Source organism: Alligator mississippiensis, chromosome 9 (genome assembly GCF_030867095.1).
Source record: "Alligator mississippiensis isolate rAllMis1 chromosome 9, rAllMis1, whole genome shotgun sequence".
Classification (NCBI taxonomy): Eukaryota; Metazoa; Chordata; order Crocodylia; family Alligatoridae; genus Alligator; species Alligator mississippiensis.
In genome coordinates, this window is record NC_081832.1 from 12182776 (window position 1) to 12198322 (window position 15547).

The 15547-nt window shown below is 40.7% G+C and overlaps 1 protein-coding gene across 1 annotated transcript in view; it reads left to right on the forward strand.

Annotated features, from left to right (window-relative positions):
* The window catches only part of ATP9A (ATPase phospholipid transporting 9A (putative)), a 94405-nt gene extending 79771 nt beyond the window's left edge, over positions 1–14634 (forward strand). Inside the window, exons 24-28 of the mRNA XM_014609691.3 lie at positions 3215–3279; positions 4207–4315; positions 5740–5797; positions 7729–7932; positions 9158–14634. Coding sequence (XP_014465177.1) covers positions 3215–3279; positions 4207–4315; positions 5740–5797; positions 7729–7932; positions 9158–9294 — 573 coding nt within the window. The 3' untranslated portion in view covers positions 9295–14634. The remainder of the gene's footprint in view (positions 1–3214; positions 3280–4206; positions 4316–5739; positions 5798–7728; positions 7933–9157) is intronic.
* The last annotated feature ends 913 nt before the right edge of the window (positions 14635–15547 follow it).

A 15547-nucleotide genomic window follows, 5' to 3' on the forward strand; every position in this document is an offset into this window, starting at 1 on the left:
GGACCGAGGGGTCCTCCATCTAATAATTGCCAAAGGCTGGAGAAGAAGTGTACTAGGAGGAGAATGGTTTGAGCCATTGGGATTGAGTTCACAGCCTCATGATGTCCTAAGGGATTTCAGCAAAGTCTTTGAATAGCTTGGTGCGTATAAGGGCCAGTCTCTGTCATTTACGTTGGCTCCAACTGTGGCTCCAGTTTGTATGAAGCCTCATCATGTTGCCTTCACCCTTTGTCCAAAAATTGATGCAGAGATTGATCGATTTATGGAACAAGGTGTCCTAGAAGCGACTTTTAAATCCAATGTGAACAAGTTTCATTGCACTTATCATGAAGCCAAACAGTGATATTAGATTATGTACTGACTACAAGTTTACTATTAATAAAGTACTACAGAACCACCCATACCAGATTCCAGCAGTAAACCAGATGCAGATCGTAAAGGAGTAGTGGCATATTTTGATGATGTCCTCATGGGAGTAGGGTCCATGCCAGAATTAGTTGTCTGACTGTGAGAAGTAATTATGCCATATTTCCAATGCTGGATGGGGCCTTGTTGCAACTGTCCTGTGTTGGATCAGGACCATCAGCTGGATCCAGCCCATGAACAGCCTGGGCCCTGCCCATCTGGCCTGCCAGAGAAAAAGGTTGAGCACCGCTGGTCTATTGGATAAAGATGCCACCTGCAAATGGACTAAACTGCACAACAAGGCTTTCAATGACGTGAAGCAGTTGCTGTCTGATAGCACACTAGTCCATTATGACATGGAGAAGCCACTTTTGCTTACTTGCAGTGCTTCATCATAATGGCGTGAGGGCTGTCCTTAGTCACCTTCAGAGTGATGGACGCAAAACTCCTACTGCCTACTATTCATGAACTATATATAACAGAATTATAAATAAAACTGAGATGAATTATGTTCACATTGATAGGGAAGCTCTTGCAGTCACTGCTGAGGTTAGGAAATTCCATGTTTGCATATATGGCTGCAAATTCACAGTTGTAACAGATCATAACCAATTGCTAGGGTTATTCACCAAGACTGGACCAGCACCCCAGATCATTTCACCATGTATGCTTTGTTGGTCCTTACTTTTCAATGCATATGACCGCAAATGTCACTACCAGTCTGGGAAGCTGACAGCAAATGCAGATGCACTGAGTCGTTTGCCGTTGTCCTGTCCTGAATTCACTGTTTCTTTCACTGAAGTTCTGATGCCAGAATCCTCAAACGAAACACCTCTCCAGGCAGATGATATTACTCATGTGACTGCTAAGGATCCACTCTTACCTCAAGTACTAAACCTGGTGTAAAGGGGGTGGTCTTCAACAAAGGTTGCAGATGAATTCAAGCCATTCATTACATGTCAACATGAACTTTCTGTCCTTATGGGATGCCTCCTCTGGGGAAACTGAGTAGTCATTCGCAATGCAGGTCAAACATAAGTTCTCTACTCTTCATACAGGATGTCCAGATTACAGGAAAGCAGTTGCCAGAAGTTATGTTTGTTGGCGAAAGTTAGATGCTGACATTGAGCAAGCAGAAAAGAGGTGTGAACCATGCTAAGCTACATGCTATGCACCAACCTTAGTTAACGCAGATGAGAACCCTATGGTCTCATCTGCACATAGATTTTGCTGGTCCTTTCCAACGCCACGTATTCATTATTGTTGTTGATTCTTTCTGAAAGCAGTTGGGAGTTATTTCTGTTGCATTAGTGATGTCACACACTGTAATACTAGTTCTACAGCATCTGTTTGCAGCTCATGATCTGCTAGATACCATTGCCTGACAATACTGCATAGTTCACTTCTGAAGAACTCTAAGAAGTTTATGGAGAGGAATCTTCTCCGTCACCATATCTGGACCATTGACGCATCATCAAATAGTCAAACCGAGTGGATGGTCCAAACTACTAAAGATGCATTGAAGCAAATTGTTGAAGGTGCACAGAACCAACTATTAGCTAATTTCTTACTACCACAGCCTGTAGCTCTGTGTACTGCTACAGGTCATAGTCCTGCAGAACTACTAATGAGCCACCAGCCACAAACTTATTTGGAGTGGCTCCATCCAGAAATGGTAGCCAAATACCAGACAAGGCAAGAAATCTAGTGCTTCAAGAAACAGAATATTTCACCTGTAAGAACCTTCGACCCAGATGAACCTGTGAACATCCAGAACGACATGACTGGGCCTTAGTGTGTGCCTGCATCTGTCCTTGGAGCTACAGAGTCAGTATCATACAAGATCCAGGCTCTGAATAGAAAGACACTTCACAGGCATGTTGACCAGACAGTGCGACCTCTGCAACACCGGGTGTTGCACCGCTAGTAGGAACAGTTCTGACGAGTCCATCAGCTGCTGGTTTGGACCCATCTCCACTTCCAATTGCTGAAGCTACTCCAGAACAACCAAAGGAGCCTACTGCTGTGGCCAGTGAAGTGTCTGCTATCCCTGAAGTGGGCCACACAAGAACAGGTTGTTGTCTGGCCCAAATATTTACAGGACTACATTGTTGAGGATGGGGTGTTGTGTATTGAGAGTCTCTATATACGCTGTATGCAGAGGGCACTGCCCAAACTGCATTGTGTTGCTGCTTGCTGTTCTGCTTAATGTTAAGGGTAGTTAGTTATTGTTAATTAAGATGGTTTCCCTGTACTTCCCTGTGTGATCTCTTCAGAACAGGAACCTCACAGATACACAGTACAGCCTCTACCTCCCTCCCAATCAGGAGCTGCAGGCTCCCCAACCGCACCATGTCATGTATGCCACTCTGCTCCCTGGGGCAGGCGGAGGGAGGGAACGCCCCTGTAGGGAGGATGGTAGCTCGATGGAAGATGAACCCCTTGTGAGTCGCACGCAGGCCACCAGTTGGACAGCCCCATGATAAGCCATGGCCATGAATAACTGGACTGCAACCTTAATCTGCCTGGCAGCAACCAACCAGCCATGCTGCTCTGCATGCACTACATCCCTTACCCAAAACAGTTCAGGTCTTTCCATGTGGAGGCAGGAATGGCTGATTGGTACAGTTACTCAGCTGTGCAGTATGTTTGAGAGCACAGGTGCAGGGCAAAGTAAGAATGTGTGGCCACGGTTGTGCCTTCATTTTGTGAATGGCGAATACCTATTGCAAGTGTTTTCCAGTTTGGATAGAGTCTAACTTGTAATGTAATTTCTAGAGGCTGAGAATCCTTTTCTTTTCTTCCCTAGGCTGTTTTCTCTTCAGTGTTTTACTTCGCTTCAGTCCCTCTCTACCAGGGCTTTCTCATTATCGGGTAAGAACAAATCTGTTCAGGAAGTGATGTGAGAAACTTAAACAAGGTGTAGATGCATGTGAGAGGTCTTCCTGGCATATACGTGTCTCCGTTTGAAGTGTAGCGTCCTAGTGCACATGCCACTTCTCATATGTAGGGTCACGTTTTCAGAAAATGATGTAAAATTCTCATCCTGTTTTAGCCCCTTTTACACAGAGTGAAAGGGCCTGCCAATGTAAAGAGGGGATCTCAAATCCCTGGACCTGGGAGGAAAATTCACCACTTGGCTCAGGAATTAAGGAAATCGTCTGTAGTCTCTCTTCCAGCAACCTCCTAGAGATCCCCAACGCAAAAGGCATGACTGGGAAGGGTCTATAGCATCCAGTGCTTTAGAGATTCGGAGTGGTACTAACACCCAGAGGGGAGGTTAGCCCAAGGGTTGCTTCATCCTCCTTAACAGACCAAAATGAAGAGGACATAAAGTTGGCTTGAAGTCACTTTAATCCACCCCTAGCTATGAATTCTGTGCTGTTCTCCTTAGAGGTGCAGTCTAGAATCACTGTAATGCCTAAATTGCTTGTATAAAATATGCCACTGTTGTACTTACAAAGTACATTTGTACAGGCTCTTGGATAAATGTAAAAATATATGAGACAGCTTTCCAAGCTGAATTGCATGATTGAATCTAATATTGAAATACTTCCATCTCTAAAGGGAGTTGGGCCTCTACTGGTAAATGTATAACATCAGTTACAGTTCCTGCAGCTTCCATCCATCTCACTAGGAACCGTATTCAAGCTGGTAAAGAAGTAAATGTTACAGTTCTTTTGCTGTACGTAGGAGACTAGAATGTACCATGTGCAAGTTTATACCGTGAATATTTATTGGAGAGTTATAGAGCACCAGGTATTTCCATTTTGTAGCTCAAATCTCCTCTCTCTTCCTCAGGTACTCCACAATCTATACGATGTTTCCAGTGTTCTCGCTAGTTCTGGACAAGGATGTTAAATCTGAAGTTGCCATGTTGTACCCCGAACTCTATAAAGATCTTCTTAAGGTTTGACAGATGCCTGTTTCTCTTCAGTCTGTCTGTCTTATGCATGATCCTTGCCTTGATTTGGAACAGGCTTTCCAAGAGACAAACCGAAAGTATTATCTATGGATGCTGTATTCTACCAGATGCCTTTTTAAAGCACAGTTGTTAAGAAGCAAAATTCAGTTTACAACCCTAATTTTATTTCCTCACAGCTTGTTGTGTTTTATTTAACGTTCAGCAGCTTATTAGAACTGGCTGGAAAACAGAATTTCCATCCTGTGGGAGATTCTGAATGTTTGATATTTTCTTTTGTTCCAAAATAGAGGAGGAGGAGAAGCTGGCAGGGACTTGGCACGTGGAAGCCAGGAGGCGGTGGTGGGGAAGGGCAGAAAGAAATGGACAGGGACACAAAATTGGCAGAAAATTACTATTGCCTCCTTTCCACTGAAAAATTTTGCTGAATTCCACATTTTTGTGAACTGTTTCAATTTTGCAGTACCTTCATTTTTACAACTGAAAACGGTTCTGTCAAACTTTTGGGTCAGTTGTACTGCTTATGATCTGTATGCTGGGAGATAGGGAAAAGTGGTCACATGGTTTCTTTCAGGGAGATTTGCTTTAAAGATGGCATAGCCTAAGAGGGGAAAAAGATACTTTTCTGGTGCTCAATATGTACAGAAGGCCCGGGAGAGTTTGGTTTTTTCTTTTTAAAAACTGAGAATTCTGCTTGATTTAAAAAAAAAAAATTAACCTTTTGAAATATCAGGAATGCCCTGACTTAATCCTTGGTCATCTTTTCTGCCCTCCCTCTGCTCCACCCCACCCCCCAAAATCCTTGGAATAACTTAGGTATGTGGACTGGGAACATGTTTCTCAGTAGAAAGGCAGGGTGGGCTGACTCTTTAAAGAGACAACCTTTTCCCTAAGTATTTCTGTTAGATGCTTTCAGAGGCAAACACATTTTCCATTGGTCCAAATACGTTGCCATCTGGTTTCACTTGCATGTTTTCTCTGATGTTATAAAACCACTAATTCTCTAACCATCCTTAGGCCTGGGTTACACAGTCTTTGTATTGAGACTGTTGTGCAGATTTAGCTATATCTATTACTCTTAGTGGGATGAAGCTATACTGGTATAGCCAAACATACCTTATCCTGATACAGGTTATTCCCATTCCCCCAAGGAAATGGGTAGAACAGCTTTGTAGACACTGTTATTTCAGCACACCGAAGGGTGGATTGTGCTGTTTTCACTGCACTTATGTCTTTCTGGTATATTTATGATTTTAAGTCTTCTTTATGCACCTTTAAAGAAAAGTCTCTTTTTCAGGTTATTCTTCCCTATTCAATCATTCAGTAGACTACCTATTTTAGACTGTAGTCTGCAGCTTGCTTTATAAATTTGTTTTTCATAGCGTTTATTTGCTTTTTTTTTTTCTTTATAGGGACGACCTTTATCCTATAAAACATTTTTAATATGGGTCTTGATAAGTATCTATCAAGGTAAGAAACTGAAACTTCCCTTCTGGCTTCTCTATGTCTATTAGAAATTGCAAAGCTGTCCTGTGGAAAATCAGGAGCATCATTTACTTGAATAACTGATCCCTAGAATATGAAGCAGACAGCTACTCCTTGCACTGAAACAATGACAGCGAATAGGATATTAAAGGAAGGAATTGCCTAAATTTAAGTTTGTGACAAGTGGGCAATATTTTGAGTGTGTTTTGTTATGATAGGAAAGAGCATGGGCTTCAAGAAAGACAGCTCTCTCCTTTTTAGCTATTTACTGCTTTGTAGCTATGGGCAAGTCTGTTCTATGCTTCAATTCTCATCTGTAAAATGGAGGTAAATTTCCTTTGAAAAAAGCTTTTAAAACCACAGAAGAAACTCCCTAGTATGCAAATAATTATATAAACATATAGTATACAAGAGGATGAAAATGCTGTCGATTGGCCTTAATGATCATAGTTCTGGTTACAGCATGCGTAATATGATGGGCTTACCCACAATCTTGGCTATGTCATTAAAAGGTGGTGCAGGGTTTTGGCTAATTGGACACTGTCTTCACATTATGAGAAACTATTAACTAAACCACCTCTTGTCCCCTGTGGTAGTTCCAAATAGGGGATTATACTGGATTATAAGCCTAAAAATTCAGCACTTTTAACAGAAAACAAACAAACAGAAATGAAATCACTGCAGATGCAAGTAATTTATTCTGTTTTTAATCACAGATTCATGGAAAGTGCATATAGTGCTGAATGAGAATGACAAAATTTGATATCTCTCCTTTATCACAAGAGTGGGAAGAAATGGTTCAAAATCAGCAGTTAATTCCTTTTGATTTAAATGATGTTACCATCCTTAAATAAGGAGCGGAGCCAGGAATATAAAACCTCCTATTAGCATTATCCTCTGGAATCTAATGCAGTAGAATGCTATGGCAGGAATAATGGTCTTCTGTTGCTATATAAATATAATGGCAAAGCCAAGGCATTCATAGAAAATTCACAAGTGGTGGAAAGTCAAAGCCAGAGGGTGATGCATTGAGGGAAAGTTTTTTCTAAGCTGAGCCCGCTATCCGGTTACAATATTTGGTTAAAGTGACTTCACTTCTGATGTGTTAAATGACTAAAAAACAGCAGGCCAAACACTTGGACTAGTTGCTAGCAGTGATGGGCCTGACCCAAACCTTCAACGGCCCCACACTTTGGAAAGTTCACAGCTGGATCTGAACTTTGTGGCTCAGGCTCTATTCACTTGCAGGTTTTCCCCTTGAACAAGAATAATGTGATGGATGTTGGTGCAGATTACTCATGCTGCTAACATGAGTTATTTGTGCAGGTGGCTGTTCAGGGAATTATGTAAACCAGCCAGATTAGGGGCACAAAACAATGCATCGTTAACAATGCTTTAATTTGTACTAGTTTAGAAGGGAATTTACAAAAGAAGAACTCAATCCAAGGAGTGCAGAAAGACTAACGGCATCTTTTGTTTTCATCTGGACACTGGGGCAGTGCAGTAGGAGTTAGAAGTGTTTCATGTGTATTATCTTTCCTTTTGAGAAGTGATTGTGCTGTTTTTCTGGAAGGAAGGGAAGATAGAGCTCCACAATCATAGTCCAGTCAACAGTAGCAAAAGTAGCCAAAATAATAACAATAATACATGCCATTTCCAACCCCCATGTCTGTAACTGTGACAGACTTCTATAAAAATTGAGCACTATATCTTTTTCTTATTGTAGAGCAGTACTTTCAGTGCTGTGTCATAAATGATTGATTTGTTGTCTGAGTATTCAATAGTATTTGTGAAAAGCAATTTCAAGCATTCTTAAGTGACCTGAAGGGTTTCTGCTCTTTCAGGACTTAAATTGATGTTTGGTCTTATAATTTAGAAAAAAACAATCTGTCTCGCCTCTCTTCTCTCTCTTACAGGTAGTATCATTATGTATGGAGCACTTCTGCTGTTTGAATCTGAATTTGTTCACATCGTTGCTATTTCCTTTACATCTTTGATCCTCACCGAGTTGCTGATGGTAGCACTAACAATCCAGACATGGCATTGGCTTATGATAGTGGCAGAGTTGCTCAGCCTCTCCTGCTATATAGCCTCGCTGGTCTTCTTACATGAGTTTATTGGTAAGGTTAAATACAATGTCTATTTTTTAAACCTATGCAGACCCATGTTTAACAAGTTAACAGTAACAGAAGCACTAAAGACATGGATTGGACTCCAGAGTTTTTGACCTAAACCTAGTTCAGTGATGATTCTGGATGAGAATTTGCTAATGGAACATGTTCCCAAATTTTTATATGTGGCTTAAACTCTGAGGGGAGACAGACATATTTGGCTATTAGGTTACATACTGCCCAGGAAATCTCATCCTGAATCTGAGCCCAACAGGAATTCAAATCCCTATACGAGTCACCATGTGTAGCAATAGCTGTGGTTGGGTTACCTATGAGGGTTGAACATGACATGGCTGAACCTGAAATCATGAGCTTCTGCTGCTGGAGCGAAAGGTCACATTTGGCAGCGAATGTAGTAACCGGCTCATTAAAACATAAGTCATTTGGTCTGAGCTTATATTTTCATTCACCTTATAGTAAGTCAGTCCCCTTAGTCTACCAAGCTAAAGGAAAATGAGTGAGGAATTCTTATTTCTCTTGGGCAAGTCAATCTGCTGCAAATATGAGATCCCTACAGCTTGTTTCATTATACTGTCAGGAACCAGAAGATGTCACTACTTGCCTGGTAACCTTTCAGAATGATACATTGCTACAGAATAAAATAGCCCTCTCCTTTCCTTGGTTCAAAGCCCCCATGCAATATAGGGCTCTCTCTTAAACCAGAGTATGCTAGCTGAACTTTGAACTGTTACGGATATATTTGCAGTTATGTCATATAGCATACATGGGGAAATGAGACATACTTCTGAATGAACTGACACAATTTAAACTATCGAGTTAGAGGAAGAGAACTCCCCAAACTAAAAAAACATGTAAAGGAAGTGAGTTTACTTGATTTGGTTATAGAAGGATTGCAACGTTTCATACAGAGTGCACACCCATACTTGCACACACCAGAAAAATCCCTAGTGCAATTCAGTAAGCAGAGTTTTGTGGAGAAAGCTATCTATCCTTCGTGAAAGAGAGAGAAGAGCACAAGATGTGATCAGGAAGCAGAAATTGCTTGAGTCAGTGCCATGTAGTGAGCAAAAACGCTGGTTTGTGCGCGGGGAGAATGAAGCTGTACTAGGCTGTATTTATTTTCACTTGGGCTTCTCTTTGCGACTCCCACCACAAAGCCCTTCTGACTCAGTTTGTTGCCCTTCTCCATTGCCTCTGTGCTTTGTCCTTACAGATGTTTACTTCATTGCTACCTTGTCGTTCTTGTGGAAGGTCACAGCCATCACGCTGGTGAGCTGCCTTCCCCTCTACGTCCTGAAGTACCTGAGACGGAGATTCTCGCCCCCAAGCTACTCAAAGCTCACTTCATAGGGCTCATCTGCTTAGGAAGCAGGCATTTTGCACACTCCTGAGAGACAAAAAAAAAATCACGTATTTGTTCTAACAACAACTACAACTGATAATTGCATTAGGATCATGCAGTAACTGGCATTATGTGCTGCTTTGATGAAAAAGACTTAACTGCAGTAAGTAAAACCTAACAGAAAATGGAGTATTTGGGTGAAGGTGAAGGCACTTGATAGTTTCTTCAGTTTTTGTAACTTTTTGTTTCGTTTAGTTGGGGTCAGATGCATGTAACTGCAATGATTAGTTGTTCATGCGTAAGATCAAAGTATCTGAAAGCTGCTAAATAACTGTTTATATGTGGTGAACTCCTTTTTTAGTTTAATTGGTTTTTTTAAGTGTCTGTGAGGTTTCTTGCATTGTACTATGTTTTATATTGTTATTTATCTGCTCAGTTCAGGTAAGAAATTCATGGGAATTCCCTTCATATAGATGATTATGCTGTTTTCTGGCAGCTGACTACAGGTTGGAGTCAGACTGTTCTGGGTGTAGGGCTCCAAAGTTAAGGATATTTATCCATAAGTGAAAAATTGAACCTAGCCAAGCATGTGTGGGTTTTTTTGTTTCTTTTTTTTAATTCAGTAAAAATGAAAGAGCTGAATGCAGTGAATGCAGTGTGTTTTGACAGTGTCTAACCAGTCATATGCACAGAGAAGGATTATTGAAAAAAAAGGAAATTCCATTTTGTTTAGCCTTTGTGCTTCCTGGTAAAAGGAACTGGTGACATACAAATAGCTATACTGGATACTTATACTATAAAGGCAAATTACTAAAATTAAAGCAAAGCCTTTTGGAAGGAAATTTGCAGCTGATCAGCTTTTAAATGTGTCGACAGTATGATAAGAGACACATAATATTCTGCAGGCAATGTGGCAGACATGTCTTGAATCCTTGGAGACCAAAAGGAAAGGTCACAGAGCTGCTACTCCTCACAGTTGCATAAAAATCTGTTTCCTGTTAGGATGAATTAATAAAGATGAGCTGCAAATAAGCCTAGGCGTGTGTGCATTTGCACGTGCGTGCACGCACACACACACACACACACACACACACACGCACAGTTCATGATGCATACAGAGAAAGGCAATTGCAAGTTCCACTGCTATTGGAATGGTTTAAAACTGGACCTTATCTAAGAGGAGACAAGTCTTGAGAGCTTGCAGAAGTTGAGCAATGCAACCTATATTTGCTCTACACATCAGTCTAGCATGATTTTTTTTTTAACTTGGGGTGGTTTTTGACCCATGTTTTATTTACAAAAAGCCTTCATTGCAGCTGGAGACAAGAGCGTGTGCTTGGAAGTCTCAGGAAGATGGCAGGGAGCTAATGGAGCCTTCAGCTGCTGGGTCCTTGGGTCATTCATGGCTCAGCTTTAGTAACAGTCATTCTCATCTAATACTGTTTAGTCTGTAATAAGTGAGTTGTTTGATCTCTGTCTGTCCCGTTCCTAGTGGAACAGTGTCTCCACTTTATAAAAACCACCACAGTAAGCTGGCACTAAATGGCACCCTTGTTGGTAAGCTAAGCAGACAGGCCAGGAATGAGTGATCCAAGTAGTCTGAACATCCTACCTCCCCCACCCCCCTTGTCTCTAGAGGCAGTCTCCCTAGGTCTGGGTGACTGTTCACTTTAGGAGCAGCAGGCACGCGCTCTCTGCTGTACCTTTTTGAAGGATTGCCAAGCTCTGTTTCCACTGCTGTAAATTTGGCGCTTTGACAGGCACTAAAATGATAAATAAAATTCTCTGGTGTACAAACCTGAATGCAAAATTGGAGCAGTGTTTAAAATGAGAGCTACAGTCTGCAGTGACCCACACCTCCGTCTTTGATTTTCAGCTATAGAAAGCTGTAGTATTACTGTATGTAACTGGCTCACTTGGCTATGAAGTCCACAGTTTGTCTGCAGAAAGTGCTGCACAACCTGGCAAACCTCCCCAGAGGTAGGGTGAGTAAATGCAGGTCCAGCGAAGGACCACATGAAGCAAGTCTGGAAACCCCAAGGAGAGGGGATAGCATGTATACCACTCACTTCACAGCATAAATGACTGAAAAGTGTGCACGGGCAGACAAGGTTCTTTGGGTGAAAAGTGTGCACACACTTTGCAAAAACTCATAAAGCCCTGCCTGTGGAAAATCACTCTGGAGGGAGCCAGCTTTCCTGGGGAGATGTGTGTAAGTCGAAGCAGTGTCTGGGACATTCCCAAGGGGGTGTGAGTCAGGAGCTGCCACCTTTCCGTTCTGCGGAGCCAAAGGCTCTGTAAACCCTTGCTGAATCTGGCGTGCTTTCAGGATCCCCCAACTTTCTAATAGCCTGCTTCTCTTAGGAGCCATGCTAGTACCTTGCTAATCTGTCAAGCCCTGCCAGCTTCTCTGAGGCTCAAAGTATATGGAGCAAAAGCTGGTTCTTCGGTGAGAAACATACTGGGCTTGTAAGACAGCAGTTCAGCATTACCCTCTGCAGATCAGTAGTGCTGCCACCCCACTGAGCTAAGCTGTAGGAACTACAACAGGCTTTAGAGAAAAAAGTGTGGAGCATGCACTGTTGGCTCTGTTTCCCTTCCCATGTGTTTTACGGCCCTTCTGCACCTTCGTCCCTACTCCATTGCTCCCCTTCATGCTGTGGAAGGAAATACAAGGTCGTAGGTGTTCAGTAGGTTCTATGTATGGCCATTTTGCTAGGGTATAAATGAAGGATTTAGGTGGCAGTCCAAGATGGGAAATGCAGTCTCCAGCACTGCTGGTTACAATAGCCTACTTTCTGCATGCTTGGTTTGGAGTGTTATGTTTCAAGGTCCACAAGGAATAAGAATGGCAAATGCTTTTTAATGGAAAACAGTGGCTTTTTTGTGCTACATTGTTTTGATTTGTCTTTTCTCTGGTACTGCATAAAAGCAGAATACTGAGAAGCCTATCAGCTAGCTGCCATAATCATTTCATACTCTGTTTTAAAAATTCACCTTAGAGCCTCCTTACAAACTTTTTCCAAAAACAAAATTCTACTCTAAATTTAGATATTTATCATGGGTTTTGGAGGGCAGTTTTAATATCATAAACCTCAGAGAGGAAATGCAATGTCTAAAAAGTCCTCTTGTGGAAGAATTGGGTTATTGGCTTTTTGTAAATTATACCTGTTCACCCAAAAGATTCTTAATGTTGTCCTAATTGTGACTTGTTGCGGTAACTGGATAATGTCAGTCTTGCAAATGCTGTAGTATTCCCAGACCACCAGTACTTATTTAGTAGATTTAAATGTAATAATCAAGAAATTATTTTTAGCAGTTCAGTGTGGCTGACAATTCAAGTCTCTTGTCCGTTGAAAACACATGACAGTATATATCTCTGTAATAATCTTATCCCCAGTAGATGTATATCGGTAGTTAAATGTCCTGCAAGACTAACAGTGCCATGCTACTGTATGTGAATTATTTGAAGCATATATATGGTAGAATTCACTGTCTCCTGGAGTCAAAGCAGTTTACACTAAATGGACCATATTAGCAAAATTGGAGCTTATGCCAACAAATACTGATTTGTTATTTTTAATAACGTTTATTGGCACTATAACCTTAAAAACAAAATTCACATTTAGCAATATTGACAAATAATTATGAGCAAAACCTATTCTCACAGAAAGCTAATATTGTTTAATAGCTAGTTTCTTGTGCAGACTTATCAGGCTGGGAAGTATTCCTCATTCAGCATAAGTTGTATTTTTAAAGCAATCGGGAAAAGTAAAACTGCCACTTTCAAACAGCAGAGGCTGGGAGGAGTGATGATTATTATTATTTTTTTCAAGCTTAGCACTTTGTCTGTAAACAATTTCCCTTAAGTTATTTTAAACTGTTTTTTAAAAACAAAGTTTAATACAGATGTTAATATTTACTGCATATTTGAATAAACTAATTCTTTACTGGAAATTTAAAGTGCATCTTTTCCTCTATTATGCTTTGTATTTTGAACGTGGTGGGAGTAAAATACCCTTTTCATATAATGTCTGGTTTTTACGTTTGTAAAGTACAATAGCAATTTATGTAACTTTTGTGATACAGGGCTATTCTACAAAGAGTGTTACAGTATGTGTTGCATCACAAGCTCTTGCTTTGCATGGTTACATTGGAAAGGTCTCTGATCAGTGCTCGGTTCCCTTTATAGCCGGTAACCACAGGAGCCTATGTTATATAAACAGTCTATGCCTCTTATTGGTGAGGTAATTAAAGGTGTGCAGCTATCCTCTAGTTTTTTTTCTCTTTTTTTAATTGATGTACATTTTGTATGCGTCTTCCACTCTGTTGCTTATGCCCTTTTAGCCATATACACGATGGAGCTGCCCTATTTCTCTCGGCAAACATCTGTGCTCCTTTTGTTTAGAATAGGGCTGGAATTAGCATGCTGTGTGCTCAACAGTAACAGTGTAAACCTATCTCTTCTTCATCTTATCTCATCAAAATTATATTGGTGAATAAGCAGTGATATAATCAATGTCCTTCCAGTTCTTGAAACAGTATGTTAAGTGCTACAGCTGTTGCAGAGCTAAACTGAGCAGTACCAAACACTGCTTTTCTATGTTCTGCCAAACTGCTATAATCATAGAATCTCATTGCAAGCTGTCTAAACCTCCTTGTGACTCCTGTGGGAGATTCTTGCTGCATTAGTAGTTTGGGCTGGGATTTTCAAAGGAGCCTTATAAAATTGGGTGCATGAATCCCTGTGGTTCCTATGAGATCTGAGCCATAAGACCTGAGAGAGGTTTTTCTTTTTCAAAAGGGCTGCCACACAGCTGGATGCAGCAAATGTCCTGAGTCCACACAGGGCTAAGACAAACTGGGTCATTGCACACAAATTACCATCACGGTCTATTTGCACATATAGTTAGTCTAAATGCCAGCACACAGGATATCTAGTGGCCCATCCAATGCCTACTGAATTTTTTCCATTGACTTCAGTGTGTGTTGGACCAGACCTTTGAACAGTTGTGATGAAATCAGGCCTTGAATTTGCATGAAATCCTGGGTTCTACAACTTTGCCAATATGGTCCATTATTATTGCCTAATAAAATTTATGTACTTTTATGCCTTCAAAAACATTTTTACTTGTACGGAGAAATGAATTCTGATGTCAAAATATTTATTGTGATGCTGATGTTTTGTACCTGTCATCCAGCTAAATACGATGCAAATACCTTTGATTCAAGAGAAATATGAATGCAAAATGTATTTATTGTTCTGTGAGTTCTATGTTGCAGAAATGTAAGAACCTAAAAGGGAATGATGTAAAACAGGTGAAAAAAATAAATTTTATGCAACATCATGCTTTTTTATTTATATACATTTTTGTATGGTGCACTTGAGTTGATCCTGACTTGATCAGTCCAAGATGTTGTTATTGGTAGGGTACATAGACTAGATGGGGTATGTTAGGCTTTGAAATGTAATTCCATCGGAAATATAAACGTGATAAATTATAGAATATTTTTACTGAATGTAGAAGCAGTTACTTCATTATAATATCTTTCTGTTATATACATTTGGTTTTCTAGCTGACTTGCTCATCTCCTAAAGTAGAAAAATATTCTGACTTGAGAAATGTCACTTTTCCACCCACTTCAGCATTTGCAAGAAACAGTCTAGTAAAGAATTTAGCCGTTGGTAATCTTATCTCCTAATTCAGTTCCTCCAGAATGGTGCTGAATAGCTCTATAAAGGACATGAATTGAGATTCAGAAATATTTCTTAATGTACCTCTATTTACTAGGTGCCATTTCCCCCACTATTTGTGCTGGTGTATCTCCAAACTGCTGTAGACTTTGTCCCAAATTGAGACCCACACAGTTTTGGCCACGAGGTGGAGCTTTGGTATTGAAGTAGCCTGCTACAGTTATGTTTTCTAGAACCAGTTAGTCCCAGAGTACCCAACTGTCCCAAAGACTTTATACGTTCAGTCTTATTTGGAAATTCAGTTTCATAAGTCCTAGCTTCAGGCAGGTCCTTGGTCCAGTCCTGCTCTCGCTCAGAACCAGCGTAATTCCCTGAAAGATGGTCCCGCTTAACCCAGATGCATGCTGGAGTAACAGCTTCGATAGTATTTATGCAATAAAGGGCTGCTTTTGGGTGAACGATATGTTGATTGTTAGGGACAAACCTTTTCTTCAGAAGTTTTCATATGTTGAATTGTTGACAGCAAATAGCTGCTGTATCACAGCCCCTGCAATGTTTTTCAGATT